Raw genomic sequence first — 23,811 nt, 5'->3', positions numbered from 1 at the left:
CATAGCATTAATTTTTTCACTGTACTCCCAAGTGAAGCAACCAATCCCCATTCAGAACTCAGTACTGAATGGGAGTGAGGCGAGGGCGGGGAGACTCACTCCTTCCCTGTCAATGAGTTCTGGATATGGATTGGTCCCTTCTCTGACCAATCCCACTTCAGTATTCACTGACAGGGAAGAAGCCGATCCCCATTCAGTACTGAGTTCTGAATGGGAACCTACTGCTTCACCCAGGAGTCGAGAGAATACATTAATATCATTGCAGGTCCTCTCGGCTGTACTGGTACCGCCTAGTACTCTGATCAGCAGGAGGAGGTAAGAGCTTTTCCTTCTGTTAGGTATGCTGGGCAATTTTGTGGCTTGGGGGTAGGGTAGGATTTGGGAGTATGGAGATTTGGACTGACTTTCTTCAGGTATGGGATGGCGAAATTGGTGCTGCTGTCTCTTAGTTTTTATTAATCTTGAGAGAAGCAGAAGAGGATAATTGGGTGCTGCTGGAGCCACTACATTTAGAAAAAAAAAATCTTTGGAGAGGGAGAGGAATTGAGTGTTGTTCAGCCTGCTACATTTTCTATTTTTGTTATCTAGCTAACTTTAGGATGGTAATTTTTCTGACCAGAATTAGCTGGATAACTTTGTCTTGGGTTTTTGAACTAACTAAGGGCTGCATTCACTAATGCCGCAAGGCATAGCTCCTCCCACGGTAACGGGGGGGTGGGGGAGGGGAGACAGTCCTGCGATAGTCAGCGGCAATCACTGCCGGCGTCGTGACAAATAACTGACAGCGATAAAGGTGCTTAACTTTCGCTGTTGGCGCAGTCATTGAGGCGTCAGCCCCTGTGCTGCCCCGACTCCTCCTCTTCCGGGGCTGACTCCACCCCAAGTTAGCTATCGTATGCGTGCGATAGCTTTAGAAAATAACCCCCTCAGTTAGCCAAATAATCCCTTTGAATATCAACCTCAAAGTTCACATCCTTAAATATTTATTAGCCTTACGTTGGCTCTGTTACCTACGTTGCTGGTTTTCTTTTAACTTATTCTGCTTTTGACAGACTAGTCTTTGTTACATTATCTAAACATCAAGAAATTGAGCAATTAGTTATTCTAAGAGAGAAATTATATTTTATTTTTTTATTATATTTTATTTAAGGTTTTTCTATACCGGCATTCATGAAAGCGTTCACATCATGCCGGTTTACATGAAACAGGGGTGTGAAGAACAAACCAAGAACATAACTAAACGTGATGAAGAGATGCAGTTACAATTAACAGGGGCTGTAAACTGGGAGGAGGAAAAATAGAGAGAGAGAGAGGAGGTTAATTATATACAATAGTACAGTATATATACATAATCCGAAATATATAGTTGCTGAGTGGAGTCTTTAATGGTTGGCGTGTTAAGTGGAGTTCGGGAAGGCTTGAATTTACATTCGGGAAGGCTTGAATTTACATTCGGGAAGGCTTGAATTTACATTCGGGAAGGCTTGAATTTACATTCAACAATAAGATTATTTGGCATAGAAAGGGAACACTAAGTTCTACTCAGAGCCTTGCATAGTCCAAAATATTGTAATTAAACTAGTGTCACAACTATTGGGGGGGGGGGGGGGGGGTAAACTCCATTTACCAGGAACAGTATGTGAGGCAAGAGACCAAAAACAGAGCAATATAATAATGTTCGGTAATTAAAAAGTTTTTGGGAAGCTAGCAACCGAATGACAGACCCCCACCCAAGCTGTGATATACACACATACATACATGAAGAATATTCTCCAGGCAGCCACACTGCCAACCACTGAATCAAAGCCCCCATCTTGTTTCTTTTCAAGTTGCTGCAAGAAGCAAATTCACCCATACACATGTGCATAAAGACAGACACCTTGCGCCCAGATAGACACCCCTCATCCAGACAGAGTGAAACAGATATTCAGACAAAAAGACACAGAGACAAAGACATCCTAAACTCAGACAGACACCGCACAGAGAGATAGAAATCCAAACCCCAGACAGGCACAGAGACAGATGTACCACCATCTAGTCAGAAAACCACAGACAGATACATCACCCCCAGGCAGAAGACAGACAAACCACAGACAGACGCAAAGAGATACAGGCAAACAGACCTTATCGCACACAGAGACATAGACCACACATATAGATAAACCACCCCAGACACACATGCACACTCCATACCACACCCAGACACACACCACAATAGAAAGGGCTGGAAAAATATAAAATAAAATTTAAAAAACTTAGGTGCCAGCCAAAAGTTTTTAGGAGCTGAATACAACTCCATCCCAGCCTGCCCAACGTTATTTATTTATTTATTTATTTATTTATTTATTTTCAATGCTTTTTCCTATTTTGCTTTCTATTTTTGTACTTTTTTGCAGTTTGCTTGTCTTTTTCTCTCTCATGTTTTTCTTTACTTATTTTACTGTTTTACATTTTTGGCCTTTACCTTCCCTTCCACCCCCCCCAATCTTCTTCCTCTCTCCCATCCAACTCCTTATTCTCTCTGGTCTCTCTGCTCATTCCACTCCTCTACCTCACCATTTGTTTTGTACCAGGCGGACAACAGCTGTGATCTCTCTCTGCCTGGGTAGGGACCTGGCAGCAGCAGGAACACTGCAATGGCTCCTCCCGTGGCCAGTTCCGGCACAACGTAAGCAGCTCCCCCTCCCGGGCCCACCAGAAAAGGCACATGGCTAAGCCAAGGCCTTCTTACAGGGATATTACAAAATCAAAAGATCAGGGCAAGGGGAAAAAAAGCTTGTGCAAATAATCTACATAAAAACAAATGTTTTGTTTGAAGAATTTCTTATTTTCTATTCCAAAAAATAAAAAGTGATACATACACAAATATTTATTACAATACATTCCAGACGTCAACATCCATTCAGGATAATAAATCCTTCAAAAAACTATTGCCAACTAATACCAAGCCAACCACTCTCTCTTATATAAAATTAAGAATGAGATGTGAAAACACATGGAGGTTGTTGAATAACATTGGAGTTCCCGGTCCCCGTACACCCTGAGTTATGCCACTAGAAGTTTCTGGCTGTATTGTTAGTAATATTGAAAGTTTTTGCTTCCTCTGCACTGGTTAAAAGAACAAAGTTATTGCACCCCCCTGTTATTTGTATACCGGCATGATATGATTGTATCATGAATGCCGGTATAGAAAAGCTTTAAATAAAAATAAAATAAATAAAGTTCCAGTGTGATACCATCGTATGTTATCAGGATGATATGATGACTTGAATTTCTCCAAGAAGATAGACCTGGTGTTCTTGGGGAATCTACATTCTGAAAAAAAACATTTTTTGAAAGAAGGGATTCGGTCTAAATATTTCCTTAATATTTGGAAAAAGTTGTTTCTTTCCTGTTTGTGTGTATGCCATAAGATTAAACGTATAATTCAATATTTTCTGGAATTTTAATGGTTAGTGGGTTGGTTTTTTTTTAGAGTGGGGGTAGGCTTGCAAGAATTCCTATTTTTTGTAATTTTATTGTGGAATATTGGTGGGGAAGGGTAACTCATATGTATGTTTTATGGGTGATGGGGGGTTTAGACGTCTGTTTTATTTGGTATTTGTTTTTTGAAGGATTTATTTTCTTGAATGGATATTGATGTCTGGAATGTATCGTAATAAATATTTTGTATATGTAACACTTTTTTTTGAATGTTTAAAAAAAGTATTTTGAACACAAAATAAATTCTTTAAATAAAACATTTGTTTTTATGTAGTTATTTGAAAAATGTTTATGCACTTTCACAAATTTTTTGGTTTTGCAATATAATTGTGGGTTTGTGATAATTTAGCCAGTTTAATATTTACCAAATTGGGTCATGTTTACAGTGATGTCATTATACTCTGGCAGCACCAGATTGATTGGGCCCCCCTTCAGGATTGTTCCGGCCCCCACGGGGGGGGGGGGAGGGGAGGGGGCGTCCCCCCAGTTTGCTCACCCCTGCACTAAATCAGTGGCAGCATAAATCTATAATCAGATGTTGATTATAAAACAGTAATTGAAATAAGATATCTCATTTTGAGTCTTTGCCATGAGACATTAAACTAACAGAAATAAAAAAGAAAAATCAATAGTACCAGTCTTCTCCAGAACCTCTGTGCTCATGATCTTCATCATCATCATCTTCCTCCTCTTCGTCTTCTTCTTGAGCAAGCTCTTGTTCCACAGCTTCCAGTTCAGCAGATGTCCTTTCCAACAGTGCCGACACAGCATCCTGTAAAGCACAAAGCAGTGACAAGGATGACCCCACATCTTCAGGTCACTGAGGATGTTGTGATCCATTCCAGAGTTTTGACCCTACCAGTCCCAAAGCATTCTGAAATTTTCAGCATCTCTTTCTATGAAGAAAAGAGAACAGGTCACGGATATCTTTTCTGACTGGAAGCACTCCTACACCCAAAGCACAAAAAAAAAGTATACATGGGGCAACCTCCTACCACCAAAGCCCAAATAAAAGCAAAAGTATACAGGGGGTATTTTCAAAGGGATCGCTGCAGAGAAATGGGTGATTACCCAAAAATACCCTTTGAATATTCCTCTCCCTCCAAGTGGGAAAAAGAGATGGTGCCAGGGATTGGGTTAGGGTGGGCCCAGTAAAATACACATGGGGATTTCATTATTAAATTCCCATATGTTTTTTACTCCATGTATTTTGCCACTTGCAAAGTATGTATGATAAAGAATCCTCACAACACAGGCCCACCATGGAATTTTCAAAAGGAAAGCTCCGTAGGGAGTTTCCCTTTGAAAATCAGCTTGCAGAGAGGATAAAAATTCATTTTAAAAAGTTACATTGAGATATTATAAAGAGAAAGAACATATGGCAATAAGAAGAACCCCTAGGACAATTTAAAAGCAATTTTGAAAGCCATTTCCATGCGAAAAACAATGCTTTATCTGTGGAAATAGGTTTTTAGATAATAGCCCTATCTATGGGCAGGTAAACTTACATAAGCTTACCACCAATAATAAGAAGTGAGTCCAGGACTGGGGTTGGGAAGGTGCTTGCGCTTATGCACATACTTTTGAATTTTCAAACGTATGTGCTATCTTTTCTCAGAATAATTATCTGACCAAATCAGCAGGTGTAAATGTGTAGGGGCAATTGTTCTGGGATAATTTTCAAAGTGAAAGTAGGTCTATACTTTCACTTTGAAATGGATGCAAAATCCATGGGTAATTGACCTTGCAGCAATGTGGACAGTTAGAAAAACACTTCATACATAACATGCCTCCTCAGAAGAACCAGATTATCCATAGGTAAGTAAAGTCATTTAGAGGTCAAAAAAGATCTAGCCAAGTAACTAAGGAGTTCCATGGCTAGATTCTTCTCAGAGAAGCTAAAAAGTAAAAAAAAACTAGACACATTTGAGTGTGGTCACCCTATAACCCGCAGATGTGGCAGAAACAAAATTCTGCCAGTTAAAACAGCTGCTTGTGCTTACAAAGAAGCATTCATGACATCAAAAAACCAATAGAATCCAACGAAAATACAATTTTTTGTTTTCTTGTAACAAACAAATAAAACAACCTTCCGAGGTCCATATTCAGCAGCATTTAGCCGGATAACTTGTAATTTATCCTGCTTAATATGCTGACTTCTAAATATTTTGGGCACCTATACAGCTAAATGTAGACGCGTTCCTGGGGCATATCTGGGCAGAGTTAAATTAGCTGGTTAAGTTACTCGACTAAATTTGATATTCAGCCGGATAACATCTTGCTAAAGGTCATGCTGTGGACTAGGCTGGATAAACTTATACAGCTATCTTTAAGATAACTGGCTATATTCAATACTACAGCTGCACACCACTGAATAGCTCTCCAAATTTAGTTGGATAAGTTTATCTGGCTAATTTTTCAATCCAGCCAGTGAATGAATATTACCCCCTAATATGTCAATATTCAAAAAAGTTTTTTCCAGCTAAGTTCGGGACTTACCCGGACCAATCCTGTGTTTTAAATATCCTGCCCCGCTGAATGGCAAAGTTTTAGTCTAGTAAGTCAAATTAAAACAATCATATTTAAAAAAAAGCAGGCTGGGGCATTCTAGGAATTGGGCTTAAATTTAATCTGTTAATAATAGATATCAGTGCTATCCGGGTAAATTTATCTGGCTAACTCTGGTCAGAAAAAAAGCAGGCCTAAGGTTAGAGGGATAATATCAAATAGAAAAAACCCTACCATGTCAAGTAAGGCCAATCTCCATCTCATCCTGCTCACCTACCTTAAAAAAAAAAGTGTTGATCAAATCCCTACCTCCTGAAGAACCCCAAAAGTAATCTACTGGATTGAAAACTAATTTAACAAAAGAACATAAGATAAAATATGCCATACTGGGTCAGACCAAGGGTCCATCAAGCCCAGCATCCTGTTTCCAAGTCACAAGTATCCAAACATTAATAGATCTCAAGCTATTATTGCTTATTAATTAATAGCAGTTTATGGAATTTTTCTCTAGGAACTTATCCAAACTTTTTTTAAACCGAGTTACACTAACTGCTGTAACCACATCCACTGGCAATGAATTCCAGAGCTTAACTATGCGCTGAGTGAAAGAATTTTCTTTGATTCATTTTAAATTAGCTACTTGCTAACTTCATGGAAAGCCCCGTAGTTCTTCTATTATCTGAGAGAGTAAATAACTGATTCACATTAACCTGTTCAAGTCCTTTCATGATTTTGTGGCCCTCTGTCATATCCCCTTCTCAGTCATCTCTTCTGCAGTAGAGTTGACAGCTCCCAGCACTTTTAGGAAAATAAAGTTATATGGCTAATTTTAGGAAGACTGTTACTCGATTCTGCAAGAGGATTGGTCCCTTCACTGACAAATGTCAGTGAAGGGACCAAACATTGGAAGCTGCCCACTATCCAGGTGAAGATGGAGCACTTGTGAGGAAGAGGAGAATAACAAGTGATCATACAATTACAGAAGAGAGTGTTTTGAGGTGTGTTTTATAGGGGGCTGGGGTATGTGTGAATGGGGGAAGAATGCATGTGGGAATATGATGTAGGATGTCATTTTAAGTGAATCTAATGGTATCTGGCATGTCCAATGGGTAAAGTATAAAAGGCTAATGATATGTATGTATGTATTAAATTAAGATTGTAATAAATGTTGAAATATGTTAAATTCATGAATATGAATAAAAGTTTATAGAATTAAACAGTGTGAGTAATGTATGTATTAAAGAGACTGTATTGATAATCATAAATATTGTATGGAATACATGAGCCAATTGAGTATTGGGTAAAATACGATGTTAAAATTGTACATGTTGAAGAAAAACATAAGGACTAGTTCTGCGGATTGGAGAAAAAAAATAAAATTATAAAAGTGCCGAAAATCTTTACTAGAGCGGCCTAAGGAGGGTTTAACACCCTCTGGCAACAAAGAAGAAAATGTGGCCAGTAGTTTCAGTGAATAAACAATAACCGAGGAGAGCCCTGGGAACTACCACACATGGTCAATGAAAGGCTTCTGACCTTTCTAGAAAGCTATGGAGGACTCTGTTCTTTTGGCATCAAGTACAGTCACACGACTTGTGTATGTAACTTGGTGAACTGCTTGTCTTCAGACAAAAATGTTTTATTTTAGTATTATTTAAAAAAAAGAAGTGCTCCCTCTATGATGTTGAATAAGCAAGTCTGAAACTACAAAGATTGAACAAAACATTTCTAAGCAGGAGTTTGCTGGACATCGCATACCAGATAGCAAATCTTTTTGCCTTCTTAGGGGTTGATTTTCAAAATCATTTATGCACAATGAGAGTAATTTTCAGCAGTCCACGTAGGGCTAAAATTTGCATGTATAAAGTACATGCAGACTTTAGCCTGAATTTTCCAAGTGGACTCGTACGCATAAGTAGGTACACATGGAATTCAATACAACATACGTGCACACATTTATACCTGTTTATTAGCAGGTGTAAATGGTGCAAATGTGTATATTATTATTATTTTTGATAATCAGATTTATACATATAAATGCTATACCTGATCCAACTCTGTTCCCCAGAATGCATCTTTCAAGTGCATGTACAAAAGTATGCACAGAATTACTTTTGCCTGTACTTTTATGTGTAAAACTCCAAGGCAGGTCTCAAAAGCCCATTTATGCTTATAAAATTATTTATTTATTTATTTATTTATTAACTTTTATCTACCGACATTCGTGCAGCACATCATGCCGGTTTACAAAGAACTCAGGTGGGCGATACAATAAAACAATAAAACAATGTACAAAGAATAAAATAAAGTAACAAAAACATAACAATATAACCTTAGAACAAAATACTATTTCTTACGAAAAGGACACATTAACCGATCGTGATCAAAAAGGATAAATTAAGCAGTAGAGGGGGATGTTGTTTCTTCTAGGGTATCCATGGGTGGTGTGAGGGGAAGCGGGGAAACATAGGGAGGGGTGGAGAAAGTTCGAGCAGGGGGGGCTGGGAGAGATTAAATTTGGTTTGTGTCAGGATAGGCCTGTCGAAATAGCCATGTTTTGACTCCTTTCTTGAAAATTTTCAGGGATGTCTCTTGGCGTAGGAGGGTGGGGAGGGAGTTCCAGAGGTTGGGGCCAGCGACGGAAAAGGCTCTCTCTCTGGTGTGAGTAGAATGTGCTGCCTTTAGAGATGGGGTGTGTAGAGTGCCTGCATGGGTTGTTCTTGTGGGACGGTCGGAGGAACGGTAACGAGGCATTTCGTCTAGCCAGGTGTGATTATGTTTGTGTAGGGAATTGTGAAGGATGGTGAGGGTTTTGTATTGTGAGCGGAAGGAGATAGGTAACCAATGTAGGTCTTTTAGTATGGGGGTGATGTGGTCTCTTTTTTGTGTGCCTGTTATGATTCTAGCCATGGAGTTTTGCAGAATTTGGAGGGGTTTGATGGTGGCGGCGGGGAGTCCTAGTAATAGGGAATTGCAATAGTCTATTTTTGTGAGCATTGTGGTCTGTACGACTGTGCGGAAATCGTGGGTGTGGAGGAGGGGTTTGAGTTTTTTTATGATGTTAAGTTTATAGAAACCCCCCTTTAGTAGATTTTTGATGTGGGGTTTGAAACTTAGGTGTTGGTCTATGTAGACTCCCAGATCTCTTACAAACTGGGTCTGAGGGGTGGCTGTGGTTGTATTTTGAGGAGTGTTCTGTTGCATGGGGAGAGTGAAATGTTCAGGCTGCTTAGAGATGACGAGTAATTCTGTTTTTGATGAGTTTAGAGCAAGATGGAGTTCGGATAGTGAGGCGCTTATGGTGGCGAGGCAAGATTCCCAGCGTTGCAGAGGTTCTTTTATGGATCCCTGAAACGGGATGAGAATCTGCACGTCATCTGCATACAGGAAGAATTTCAGGCCTAGTTTGGAGAGGAGGTGGCAAAGGGGTATGAGATAAATATTAAATAGGGTGGAGGATAAGGATGATCCTTGGGGTACGCCTTGCGTGATAGGTATGTGTGAGGATTCGTGCTTGTCGATTTTAACTAGATACTCTCTGTGTGTGAGGTAGGAGGAGAGCCATGAGAGGGCTGTGTCGGCGATGCCTATTTCTGTTAGGCGGGTCATTAGTATCTGATGGTTGACAGTGTCGTAAGCAGCTGAGATGTCTAGTAGGGCGAGTATGTACGAGTTTCCATGGTCCATACCTTTAAGTATGGTGTCTGTCATGGCTAGTAGTAAGGTTTCGGTGCTTCGGTCTTTGCGGAAACCGAACTGTTGAGTTTGGAGGACATTGTGGTCTTCTAAAAACTCCGTTAGTTGTTTGTTAATATCCCTCTCTAGGACTTTGGATAAGAATGGGAGATTGGAAATTGGACGGTAATTGGCAGGGTCTGTGGGGTCGAGGGTGGGTTTTTTCAGGAGGGGCTTGACTATGGCCAGTTTGAGTGGGTCTGGGACACTGCCTGCAGTAATAGAGCAGTTGATAAAGTCCTTAATATGTTTGGTGATGGCGGGGGTGATGGAGAGGAGGGTTTTTGAAGGAATGGTGTCTGAAGAGTGTGTGGATGGTTTCATCTTTTTTAGTATAGTTTCTACTTCTATGTTGGTGGTGAGGTCAAATGTTTTAAGGGTGATCTTTTTGTCATTGGGAGTGGGGGGGAGGGGGGTAGTGTTGTCTGGGAAGCGGAGTAGAATATTGTCGATTTTATTCTTGAAGTATAGGGCTAGTTCTTCACATTTTTTGTTGGAGGTAGTATCGTTGAGAGTTGGTGAATTGGGATTGGTGAGTTCTGAGACATATGTGAATAAGGCGTTTGCATTAAATTGGTAGTCGTGGATCTTTGTCGCGTGGAAATCACGCTTGGCTTGGGTAATTGCATGACGGTATGCGTGTAAAGTGTTGTTATAGGTGGCTTTAAGTGTAGCCGATGGTTGTTTGCGCCAGGCGCGTTCTTTGGCTCTTAGTTCTTGTTTCAAGGTTTTTAACTTGGCGGAGAACCAAGGTTTCCTTTTCTCCTGTTGTGTAGAGGGTATTTCTTTGTGGATAATGGGGCATAGATCGTTGGCTATGGTCGTAGTGAGATTGTTCCAGGAGTGTAGTGCGGTGTCTGGATTGGTGAGATCAATGTTGTTAGCTATTTTGTTGAAAGCTAGGGTGAGCTCTTCCGTACTACAGTGTTTACGGAAAGAGATGGTTTTATGGTGTTTTTGTGTGGAAGGTGTGAGGGGTTTGGTTTCAAGGATTGTATTAATGAGGAAATGGTCAATTAGTGACAATTAATGCACATAAATACTTTGGAAAATCGAGCCCATTAAATCTGATTTTATAGCTAACAGTCACATTTACTAAGCTTTGTCAATAGTGGCACATGTGTCCCTTAGTGGTCTTCCATCATTTTGATAGTATCATATGATGTAAACTTAAGCCCAAACAGATCAAAGATTTTTCCCACAGGCACATAATAGGGAAAAGCTTTACAATTCAGATCTTTGTGCACAGGCAAAAAATACTGTTACTTATGGAGTCATATTTTGCTGCTTGCGTCTGTCATAGCTCAGCTCAAACCAATATGCATCACGTACCAAGTCCAGCGAGGCTGGCAACTGCTCATCTGTTAGAAATACTGAATCCTCATTTCGGTCCTTGTTCCTATGGCCAACGACTTGCTTACATGGCAGCAAATTAGACCACAGAGTATAAACTTCATTAGAAAATGATATGTCTGCAAGGCTGATCTGAGTTCCAGCCTGCAAGACAGAAATATGCAGAAAACAAATTTAAATTACATATTGTTTACATTCCTCTATTTTGTTAAATGGTTGTAGTTTCGGAAGGAACAGGAAGCATGTTATCATCCCACTTTATGGAACTCCCTTCCAGACAATATCCGTTTGACATCAAATCGTAGAGAATTTAAAAAACTGCTAAAAACTTACCTATTCACGTGCGCGTATAACTTACAATAATGTTTCTACATAATGTACTATATTCCCATCAACAAACATTGCAATGTATTTAAGTTTTGTATGTTTTTGTGTATGGTGTACTGTTTTTAATTATGTATGTTTTATTTTTGTAAACCGCCTAGACGGATAGACTTCTACCCCACTGTGCGGTATATAAAACTTTTAAACAAACAAATAAATAAATAAATAAATCATCAAGGGCCAAATTTTATCACAAACATGAAAAGAAATGAAATTGTGAAATCTGCAAGCACAAGTTACCCCAGGAGAAGGTGTGATCCTGCTGCTGCAATAACACGTAGACTCAAGTGAGCTTGCTGGTGGCACTGGGAAAGAAACCAAATGGGAGGCCAATGTGTTGCTGAGATCTTTATCAGGCTCCTGGCATTTTGGTGGAGATGCCTAATTATTGCTGCAGTCAAGCGCCTGATAACCAGTGTTTTTCTGAAGCAGGGGTGCTGAATTGGAGACATTATAGGGCATGGGCCCAGACAATGATGAGGAGTGCTAGTGTCTGTGCTGAGATTGTGGTGTGAAGTGTGGCAGATGGTGGAGGTGAGACCACTGGTTGTATTGGTCCAGCATTAGCTGTGTGAAAGTTTAGGAACATATTTGTGGAGGTGGCTGGACCCAAGACAAGGTCCCTAGTGTGCCAGCTGATGACCAAGCAGCAGAGGTGAGACCCAAGCAATAACAGGTTAAGAGGCCGATGTACTAACCCATGGGATTTCCTTTTGGCTAGTGGCCTTGTTTGCATACATTTTCTATCCATGCAAATAAGCTGAGTACAAACTAGTGCGCAAACCTGAGCTTCCAGGATGGCGGAAAAAAGATAACTACACCTTATTAAGCAATATAACAATGCTTACCAGGCACTCTTCCCGATGAGCCTTATTAACAGAGCAGATGTCCACTCGCAGAGTCTTGTGCTGCAAAGCTGACAAGGAAATAGCCACTCGGAATAATTCACTGAATAAAATGGTTTCAGCAGCAGGGTGGACTTTAGTGCGGAACAGACAGCTCATGTCATTTGAAGATGGAAGCATGGCAATCCTGAAATATCTTAAGAAAATAGAAACAAGGCCAACTTCATGTGGGCCACAAGCAAACTTGTAATAATCTTACAGAGAACCATAACAAAGAAAAGTGGGTTTTATATGAACAATTAGTCCATTAAACTGTATATAACAAGTATAGCGCTGGTCTAAATTTGGAGGCTGTAGGTATACCTTTAATTGTACTTTACATCTACTGCTTCACTTCTACCATTAGTCACAGTGGGTGGTAGGGTCTGCAGTAAAGGATAAACTTTGACAATTCACTTAAGTAAAAGTGCTGAGAGAAAGGACTGCTAGAGGGAGTATCACCCAGATATATAAGCCTGAGAATTTGAGTGGTACTGGGAAATTCTGGAGTGGCCTGGAAAGTCTAAAGAGGAGAGCAGTAACCATCTCTGGATTCTGGGGTTTATCCCCTGAGGTCTGATTGTTCCTCTGGTTTAGCAGGGCCTCTACTTTTATTATGGATGCTGGTGTGCTAAAGGGCTGCTCCTACGTGCAGATGCCTAGGAGGGATCATTGACACAGCTATTTATCAGAATAATTCCTACCCAGAGGGAGCGTCTGCTAATGGACTTGGGGGTATTATGGGGTCAACTGGAGGTTTTTTGTTTGCTTACTTGTTACTAGAGCAGTTTTAATTCTAATGGCTATTCTGCTATAAAGATTGAGGATTTGATTATCCAAGGCTATTTGTTGTTATCTCTGCAATTAGATCATGTGACTCATTCCATTATTTTATGATTACTGCTAATTCTTACTGCTGATACCCCAAGAAGAAAAAGCAATGTCACAAGTTGGAACCAAGAATTATTGTGCAAGACTCCATTTATGAGTCCCAAGATGTGGGTTCAAGAAAGAAAAGGCATTCTGAAAAAGGTCTGGGGAGGAAAATTAAAATTCCACTTTGGGAAAATTAGTTCACAAAAGAAACTTGGTTCTTAGCTGTTAATTTTTGTTCCTGGGATACCACAGATCAGTCCAGACTCCTGGGTTTTGTCTCCCTGGCAGCAGATGGAGACATAAGAAAAGCTTTAACAATACTGCTACTTAAACCAGTGAGACACCTGCAGTCCCTCAGTATAACCTGTACCCAAGCCAAGCTGAGAATAATTATAATAACTGAGACACTCAACCCCCCTCAATGAGCAGGAGGAAGTTGGAACCCCTATGGAAAAACTTATTCCAACAACACTAGGTAGAACCTTATTTAACTAAACAAGTCACCCTGCATCTTTAACATACTGCCATAACGAGCGGGCTTTACTGAAACGTGGGGCTCTGGACTGATCTGTGGTATTCCAGGAACAAAAGTTAGCAGGTAAGAATTAATTTTCTTTTCCTGTTCATACCCCAGATCAGTTCAGACTCTTGGGATGTACCCAAGTGCCCCTTATTTAGGATGGGAATGTGATAGCCCTGCTCACAATACACTTTCCAAAACATGTGGAATCTAGATCTTGGACATTCAAATGACAATGTCTGTTGAAAGACTTCCAAGTCGCCACAAAACAGATTTCATGAGGCAAGATCAGCTGATACACGGTCGATGAAGTTGCCTGCACCTGAGTTAAGTGAGCCCTTAGATCTTCATAAATGTATGCTGAGCCAATCGCCAATCGTAAACTGTGAGTCACCTTGAGATACCTCATCGCCCACCTCACATCCAACATACAAAGCTCCCTTGCATGTGGCTCTGTAGAAGCCACATTAGGAAAAGCAGGAATTCCATTGTTTGACTAAGATGAAAACCTGAAATCACTTTTTGCAGAAATGAGGGCACTGTTCGCAATGACATTTCACTCTCTGTGAACTGCAGAAAGGGATCTCTACAAGACATCTGAAACTCTAAATTTCTTCTGGCCAAACAAATCACCACAAAAAAAAAACCCAAAACACCTTCAGTAAGTCTTTTTGTCCTCTGCAATGGCTTGAACGGAGCCTTATACAACACCCTCCGAATTAAATTAAGATTCCATCGATGGCCGCAAGTATTTCATGCCATAAAGAAACTGAATCATATCTGGGTGGGAGGCCATGGAAATCCCTGCACCTTATCCCAAAGGCAGTCTAGAGCCGCCACCTGCACTTGAAGGGAATTATAAATACTAGGCCATTTTACAGAAAGATTTTTTACAGAAAGATTAAAAGCCCAATTAGGCTACATGCCTTATCTGACAAACCAATGTGGACGCCGCCTGACTTGCAAAATGTTGCAATGTCGTCTTTGGAATAACCCTTGCATCATAAGCTTTTCCTCTCAAATTTCAAGCTGTGGTATAGAAGCAATCTGCCGGATCCAAAAATATTGGACCCTGATGTAACTATCTTGTAAGGTGACCCAATCTTAATGGTTCATCTACAAAACCACGGACAAGAACATGGAGGCCAAGTGTTATCTCAACGCTACCAAAGCCATGTGTGTTGTTCCCCATTTGGCCCGAATAAGAAGCACTGCTTCCTCAAACAGCTCCAACTCTCCAGGGTTTAACTGCTGAGAAAATCTTCCTGCACATTTTCCACCCCAGCTATGTGAAACGCTACCAAAATTGCCAGGTGCTGCTCAGCCCAGTGACCCAACTCCTGAGCCTCCTGAGAAACCATCCTAGTAAAAGTGGGCTAATCACCCCCTTGATATCTGGAAGAGAAGAATGGACTAGCCTTGCTTCAGTGAGAAGACTTGGTCCCCTCCCACCCGGTTCCCTGACCAGGAATTGGTTTCCGCCCATTAAGAAAGGACTGGGTCCTACCTGAGTTTTGCCTCTGTACTGCCAAAAGGCTACTGTTCTGTCAATATCTCCTATAGTCTCTAAAATTTAAACGGACTGGACAGGATTTTCCCCCCACCCTTTTTGGCTTGTCCTCTGGCAACTTATGCCCTCCAAGCACTCAACCTGGATGATGAAGTCACCTCCTTCACCTGCAACTGCAGAACCCAGCGCAAACAAGCTCTCTGCATAAATCTGCTGTATACGGCAGGTCATCTACCCAAGGCTGAAACCTCAAAATTCCTCTTGAGGTAAACTTCCAGCTTTTGGACCTGCACATCTTTCAGTGCGGCAGACCCTACCATCGGAATGGTGGTTTTCTTGGTCATCACTGAGTCCGAAGCATTGACCTTTGTAATCAACAAAAGCTTGAGTGTCTCCTCCAGCAATAGGTACAACCTTGCCATTGCCCTTCTAACTTTCAGACCGGTCTCCAGATGGCTCACTCCCTGAAGACCAAATTCTTTATTGATTTGTGGAAAGGATAAGCCTTAGCTGGACCTCTAAAGTCATCCATGACTGGGTCCACTCAATCCTGGTCTGGCTCTTCCTGAGGAAGTTTTATGCCTAACTCTTTAATCACATGTGAAATCAAGGGCCATAACTCTTTCCTATGAAAAAGACGGACCACCTTAGGTTCGTCCCCTTCAACCACCGGCACATCCTCTGGATCCAGATCCAACAAATCCTGCGTGGACTCCACCCCCAGAGGCCGATCTGGTGGACAAGTCTAATTTCAGGATACTCAGACCCCTCGATGGGGCCACTGTGCTGCCCAGCCAAACCAATGGATGCTAGCTGATGCCTTCTTGCTGGTCACCTTGGGTCATTTAGCAGGCCATGAGCCACTTTGCAGCTTGTGCTGGGTATGAAAGTACTTCTTTCCTGTTGCCTTTCTGGCCAGATAGGCTTCCTGCCTCTCTGCGGGAAAGCTGCATAGCCGCAAACAGGAAGGAGGGGAATCCCTTGCATCCCTGGAAACCTCGCATGCTGCTGCGAATGCGCCCAAGATGGCCACCATTCCCACATTCACGGGAAAAGGATCTGCAGCAGCTCGCAACGAGCGAAGTGGTCTGTCACACACAGAATCAAGGCGTGCACTATTACGCGCACAAACTGTAAGTGCTGAAATGCAGTATGCACTGTCCGAGCTGCCCTCTCCCCTGGAGATGCAGTGCGTGCACTAATCTGCACAGCTAAGACATGTGTCCCATCTGTGCTACCTCCTCATCGCTCATAGACTGTCTCATCAAATTTGGGAACCCCAGCTATCATTGCCTCTCACCTATGTCGGGTGTGATTCCCGCCGAAGATGAGAATCCTGCTCCAAGCCAGATAGGCTTGGAGTGAGATAATCAAATTTGCAGATGATACAAAAGGTTTGGAGTGAGGTAATCAAATTTGCAGATGATACAAAAAATTGTTCAGAGTAGTTAAATCACAAGCAGATTGTGATAAATTGAAGGAAGACCTTTTGAGACTGGAAAATTGGGCATCAAAATGACAGATGAAATTTAATGTGGATAAGTGCAAGGTGATGCATATAGGGAAAAATAACCCATGCTATAGTTACACAATGTTGGGTTCCATATTAGGAGCTACAACCCAAGAAAGAGATCTAGGCATCATAGTGGATAACACATTGAAATCGTCAGTTCAGTGTGCTGCGGCAGTCAAAAAAGCAAACAGAATGTTGGGAATTATTAGAAAGGGAATGGTGAATAAAACGGAAAATGTCATAATGCGTCTGTATCGCTCCATGGTGAGACCGCACCTTGAATACTGTGTACAATTCTGGTCACCGCATCTCAAAAAAGATATAATTGCGATGGAGAAGGTACAGAGAAGGGCGATCAAAATGATAAGGGGAATGGAACAACTCCCCTATGAGGAAAGACTAAAGAGGTTAGGACTTTTCAGCTTGGAGAAGAGGCGGCTGAGGGGGGATATGATAGAGATGTTTAAAATCATGAGAAGTCTAGATGTGAATCGGTTATTTACTCTTTCAGATAATAGAAAGACTAGGGGTACTCCATTAAGTTAGCATGTGGCACATTTAAAACTAATCGGAGAAAGTTCTTTTTTACCCAATGCACAATTAAACTCTCAAATTTGTTGCCAGGGGATGTAGTTAGTGCAGTTAGTATATATTGTGTTTAAAAAAGGATTGGATAAGTTCTTGGAGGAGAAGTCCATTACCTGCTATTAATTAAGTTGACTTAGAAAATAGCCACTGCTATTACTAGCAATGGTAACATGGAATAGACTTAGTTATTGGGTACTTGCCAGGTTCTTATGGCCTGGATTGGCCACTGTTGGAAACAGGATGCTGGGCTTGATGGACCCTTGGTCTGACCCAGTATGGCATGTTCTTATGTTCTTAAGCCACCTGTCAGGCTTTTTTCTTTAAACTTTACAAATAAAAACAAATTAGAGAACTTTGTTCAATGCTGTGGAGTGGTAGATGGTTTCCGAGGGCTTTCTGGGGGATCGCGAGAACTAGACTACCAGATAATAGAAACCCTCTCAGTGTCCAGGCATGAGACACACCAAGGGTCACCAAACCCCTGCTTGTCCACCTCAACCAGGGAAGATGGTCCCTATCAGGTACCTAAGAACCCCCTACAATGAAGCTCCTGTTGATCTCTTTATTCATCTTTTTTTTTTCTTCACTCCAGACTGCAGGTTCTACACCTCTGCCATCTGCTGGAGACAGAGAAATACTGAGCTACTGCAGGCGGCACACTGGGTTAAGCAGCAGTGTCAATAAAGCTTTTCTTCTCTGTCTCTATCTGCTGACAGGGAGGCAAAAGAGGAGTCTGGACCGATCAGGAGTATGAACAGGAATTATGTTTTTGTTTTCTCTGTTCTGCCCTCCATTGTCATCTGAGCCTTGTCCAATCCAACATCTTTCGGTTGCCAGGACAAACCCCTTGTTTTCAAATTTCCCGCCTCTCTCAGCAGTGAAATTTCAGCTAGGTAAGCCATTACCACGTTTAGATTTAGCTGCATAAAAACAGACAGGGCAGGTGGTGTTCCTGGTCTATGGGTAACAGCGCTAGCCTATAATAGGTGCTAGCTGGCTAAACTTACTCAGTTAAGTCTGATTGGGTAAATCACTGTCCTAAATCTGCCCCAGGTAACTTTAACTGGGTATATATTCAGCAGAACGCTTATTCGGCTAACTTCCACTGAATATGTAGGTAATGTTACCCAGGTAACTTTCCTGCTCTCCAGCTTGCTCAATATTGACTTAATTGTGTTCTCGGGAATAAGTATATGAGAATCCCAGGAATAATTCTGAAGACCTCTGGTGGTTGTACTGTAAGGCAAATTTAAGAAATAATTAATGGCTTCATAATTATCTAATTAAATGTTTTTTTTATTAGTAGCTAATCTTCCCAGGAACTTATAGGATTTTGCTTTTTCTGTTAGAAAATGGTGTGTGTGTGTGTGTGTGTGTGTGTGTGTGTGTGTGTGTATTTGTGTCTATGGGGTGAGATTAGGGTGAGGTTAAGGGAAGTAGGGAGGAAATCACTATGAAAACTAAAATGCAAAAGGCATTTCATGGTCTTGGGCATGACAAATTTGACCTGTTCTGTTCTTACAGGATGTGAGTTAATGATTCCAGCAGAACTTCTGGTTTCTCTATATGCACAGTTCATTCCTGACAGCTGTCTGCAGTGGTAAAAGAAAAAAAAAAAAACTGCTGGGAAACACAGGATGATATTTTCAAGTGCTGACATCAGGAGCCACCAGGATGGCCACTGGTGATCAGCTGAGGGAAGGCTGAACCTGTGCTCCATTTTTTGGTGGACATAATGAAAATTTAGAGAGGACAATTTTCAAGAGAAATTCTGTGGGTAAAAAGCATTTTACCTATGTAAATCACCCGTCTGAAAATTGACCACCTTATATGTAGGTAAAGATTTGCACATAGTGACACAATGTGAAGGTGTTCCTGGGACGGGGTTAGGTCTGGAAGAAAACTAGGAGGTCCATATTCAAAAGGCTAGCCAGGATATTCAGCTGGGCTGTTGAATATACCCTGATAAACGTACTGGCTAACTTAAATGTTATCTGGATTAATTTTAGACATGCTCAATAGTGGGTCTAACTTATCTGGCTAACTTAGCCGGATAAGTCTAAATATCGCTACTTATCTAGCTAAGACCTACATTAATCAAAAAGCTATAAATGTAGTGAAAATAGTGCCCACGATAAAAAAGGGGGCGGTTAAGCTAATTTCCCTGCTCCCGCATCAGTAATTTCCGCAATGCATCATGCATTTATGGCACCCGCACTATTGTTCACATCGCATGCTGATTAGTCCACTCGGGGGGGGGGGGGGGGGGGAGAAGAGAAAGAAAGAGAGAGAGAGAGAGAGAGAGAGAGTAGTATGTAAATCTACTATTTAAACCACTGTAAGAAGGGGGCACTTTTAACGTGGGATGAGGTTTGGAGGGGCAGTTTTATATACACAGTCAGAGGTATGAACAGTAAAGTTGACATCACTGAAGATTTTCTGTCATTTGAAGCAATGAAAGGTAAAAGAGGAATTGATCTGTGCAATGTACTCTCTACCTAGCTTGATGCACTCTCTACCTAGCTTCAATCAATCAACTTTGCTGTTCATACCTCTGGGTATGTAAAACAGCCCACCCAAACATACCTCCACCCCCACCTTACCCCAAGTTAAAAGTGCCCCATTTTAGTGGTATAAATAGTAAATTTACATATTGGTCTCTCTTGATTTCTCTCTCGAACTGGCATGTGCGATAAAAACATTTTGGTCAGTATCGCCGCTATTTAATGCAAAATGATAAATGATCCTGTGAGTTAGCCAGATTAGTAGCTTTTCCCCTTCACGCTCATATCCTGCGCACCACTTAGCTGGCTAACTACTTAGCTGGATAAATAGTTATCCAGCTAAGTTGTGGCCACTGAACACAGCCAGATATTCAGACGCCACCACTTAACCAGGTAAGTCTGAAATTATCTAGGTGCACAGGTTTGGCCATAAACATTATTTGCCCAAAAGTAAATCTCTGCAGGTATCTTTCCCCTGGCAATTTTCTAAGTAAAAGTACACACAATTTCTCTTTGAAAATTGGTGCAAAGACAGGGTAAGATGTACCCACAAATTTTGCAGCAATGTGGATAGCTTAAAATTGTCCTTCAAAGGGAAAGTACCTAAAAAAAGTTTCTCTAATTTTATGTGCCTTTTGCACCACTTAAAATGCATCTCTATTCTTGTCCCATATTTCCCCTACTTTGCTGTTTTATTTTCAATCCATTTTCATCATTTCCTAAAATGATACTTGGCTGCATGGCAGGACAAGCACCTGTTGTTCTCAGTGCATTGTCCATAACTGGCAGTGGTTACAGTGATAGAGGAATTAATAGTAACAGCCAAACACCATGTCATCATGAGATTATGATATGATTCTGGTTTTCTAAGCCATCCAAATAAAATCTGCAGGACAGACAAGAACAGACTGCACAAAGGTGAGAGCTAGAGACCACCACTTAGACTAGCATTTCTTGGTGACATGGAATTTGCTAGGCAACACAGGGCTTTCTTGTAAAATGTCACAGTATACATCACCTCTGCAGATAATTTTTTTTCTCAGCAGGCAGCTTGTCATCCATTTCCAAACTTTCACCCTATCCTATGTCAATGATTAAATCAGAACAATTACTTTCACCTATGCTGGACATTCATACAGCATCTCCTCCAGGTCTCAGCAGTGTGAGATTTCCTACAGTGGAAGTATATTTCTTTATAGCAGTTGGGTGTGATGATACTTAAAGTATAAGGGCAAAGACGATTAATATTTCTTCTACATCCAATTGTTTTGAATACAGTAAGGGAAACGTTTTATTCTTAAGACATTGAATCCCCTTCAATGAATAAAGTTCTAGCTAGGAATTTATCATCACACCGAAGGCATTTAATAATACCATTGGTGATCAGTTTTGCATCTGCAGTACTTACAGTCTGGAACTTGGGGGCACAAACAGTGCATGTTGATTTCGAATTTGTATTATGATGATTACAAAGCTGGAGTTGCCAGTATCATATCTGTAGGAAACAAATAATTTAAGCAAAAGAGGACCAATTGGTGCAGTGCATTAAAAAACTGAAAATGCAATTTTCTTCTCAGCTTTACTCACCTGAGTCCTACCTGGACTTGAGCTGTCTCTAGAGTTGCTCCATCGTCCTCACTATATGCCACATCTTCAATTTCACTCGAGCTATGACAGATCAATAAATATGCTAAATGTCAATAATTTGGTTAATCTCATTATTTTGTCACAAAACAACAACCATGCTAGCCCCACTCAACAATCTCTATCTGACCTTCACACTATACAACAAGTCCGCAGCCTTGGTGTCATAATTGACAATCATTTTACACTAAAAAAATGTATCACTTCCACCATTAAAAATGGCTTCTATAAACTTCATACTTTGAAAAGGATAAAACCACTTCTACACCCAAATGACTTCCGGACTGTACTACAAGCTACTATATTATCTAAATTGGACTACTGTAACTCCATATTACTAGGTCTACCAAACAACTCAATACAACCAGTACAGATGCTACAAAATGCAGCTGCACGCTTGCTCACTAACACGCACCGCCACGAACACATTACTCCAGCTCTTCAATTCCTACACTGGCTTCCGATAGTATCTAGGATAATATTCAAAGTTCTCACCCTTATACATAAGTCATTATATAACCAAGATAATCATTGGTTCGCTGAATTTTTTACATTCCATACATCAAACAGACCAATTAGAAAAATGCACCAGGCTAAACTAGCTACTCCAACGCTTAAACAAATAAAATATGTCTCAACGAGAGAATGAACATTCTCGATAGCTGGAATCAACCTGTGGAATAAAATACCCACAGATCTGCGTCAGGAACCCTGCCACAAGAAATTTAAACAGAACCTAAAAACATGGCTGTTTAAACAAGCCTACAATTTGTGAACACTTCCCTTCAGATTATTATATTTAATATAACATTTATATAATAATATCTATTCATACCAATCAGTTACTATTCAATATCGCTAAGCACACCTTTTGTGACCTATATACTTGCAATTTTCTTATTATTGTAATTATCTGTCAATTAATTCTGACCTTCAAGAAATCTACATCTGCTTTGTTCTATATTCCCAAATTGTAAATATTTGTACTGTTAATATTGTACTATTACTCTTGATCCTCCGGCCCCATGCGTCCCTGCTGAATTTAGTTTATTTTAATTATTTATAGTTTTAATGTTGATCAGCCATGTATCATTATATAATTATTTTGGATTGTAAAGCTTGTTGCTAATTTAATGTTCATTGTAAACCGAGGTGATGTTTGCTAACGAGCCGCGGTATATAAAAACCCTTAAATAAATAAATAAATAAATAAATAAATAATCAATCAATCTCTTTACTCCTATTCACAAAGGCACATTAAGTGTTAATATGCCAAATGCATATTACTGAATAGGACTCAACTGAAAATAATGGGGCCTGCAGTATAACTTGCATTGTGGCACTTAATTACTTAATGCACTTTTGTGAATAAAGGCCAATGTTTCTTGCAAATAAAGTATATTTGTACAGAATAGAATAGTCACTTGGTTCTGACACTTCTATTAGCAATTCTGTTCTGGTGTTTTTCTCCTTTACCACTACATCTAGTTTTCTAGTATCAGGCTTTTTATTGGTTAGTCTGGGAATGTCCCATGTTAGTCTGGGAATGTCGCAAATAAAGAAATCTAGCTGGCATATTAGTGTCATGGCATACAGCATGTAACTATTTGGAAATATTTGTGTTTAAAATAGTGTGACAATCATTCTGTCCAATGGTGATAAGGCATGTGACAAAAGTGGATCATTCATGGTTGTAGCAGGGTAGAGATACTTTGCTATCCAGCTTCATAGACAGTATATGTCTTAATCCAAGCCAGCTGAGGCCAGAACAAAAAGGCAATATTCAAATTGTAGTTGGATAAAGCCAGGTGAAGATGTGTCCCCTAATAAGGGAACAAGCAGATTAAAAACTCTCTGCTTGCTGCATGGAAGGAGGAAGGCTGCAGAGCCCACAGATCTACAGAAGCTCTGCCATTACAATGAAAAAACTTTTCCTCCATAATAAAAGTACTGTTATTTAAAAAAAAACCCAAAAACAACTTTATTCAAGCAGACACATAAAAAGTATATAATGAATATACTTCTGATCACAATACTGGAAAAGTGAATAAGTACAAGGTATGGGAGGAAGCAACATCAAATATAATCAAAAAAACATATCACAAGAAAGTCAAGAGACAGAATCCTCCTTACTGAATGATTAAAGCAGGCTTTTTTGTTTGCTTTGGAAAGCTGACATGGCAGTGGTCAATGATTTTCTATTGTTGTGAAGTTGTTTTGTTTTAACTTTTGGAAACTACCAAAATACAGACTTTTTTTTTTTAACTGTTTACTGTGGTGGCTGAGCCATCCTGTTACTTCACCCAGTC

At 40.4% G+C, this 23,811-nt stretch overlaps 1 protein-coding gene across 3 annotated transcripts in view; it reads right to left on the bottom strand.

Moving 5' to 3' along the window:
- Nucleotides 1–23,811, bottom strand: part of WWC2 (WW and C2 domain containing 2) — a 396,047-nt gene that overhangs the window by 58,244 nt on the left and 313,992 nt on the right. For all 3 annotated transcript variants that reach the window (XM_029581662.1, XM_029581741.1, XM_029581816.1), the window contains exons 13-17: nucleotides 21,446–21,526; nucleotides 21,267–21,353; nucleotides 12,312–12,504; nucleotides 11,059–11,223; nucleotides 4,119–4,255 (exon numbers count right to left, since the gene is read on the bottom strand). In XM_029581662.1, the coding sequence (XP_029437522.1) occupies nucleotides 4,119–4,255; nucleotides 11,059–11,223; nucleotides 12,312–12,504; nucleotides 21,267–21,353; nucleotides 21,446–21,526 (663 nt within the window). The remainder of the gene's footprint in view (nucleotides 1–4,118; nucleotides 4,256–11,058; nucleotides 11,224–12,311; nucleotides 12,505–21,266; nucleotides 21,354–21,445; nucleotides 21,527–23,811) is intronic.

This window comes from Rhinatrema bivittatum, chromosome 1 (assembly GCF_901001135.1).
Source record: "Rhinatrema bivittatum chromosome 1, aRhiBiv1.1, whole genome shotgun sequence".
In the NCBI taxonomy this organism is placed as follows: domain Eukaryota; kingdom Metazoa; phylum Chordata; class Amphibia; order Gymnophiona; family Rhinatrematidae; genus Rhinatrema; species Rhinatrema bivittatum.
Note: the sequence above shows the minus strand (reverse complement) of the source record. Positions and strands in the feature narration are given on the sequence as shown.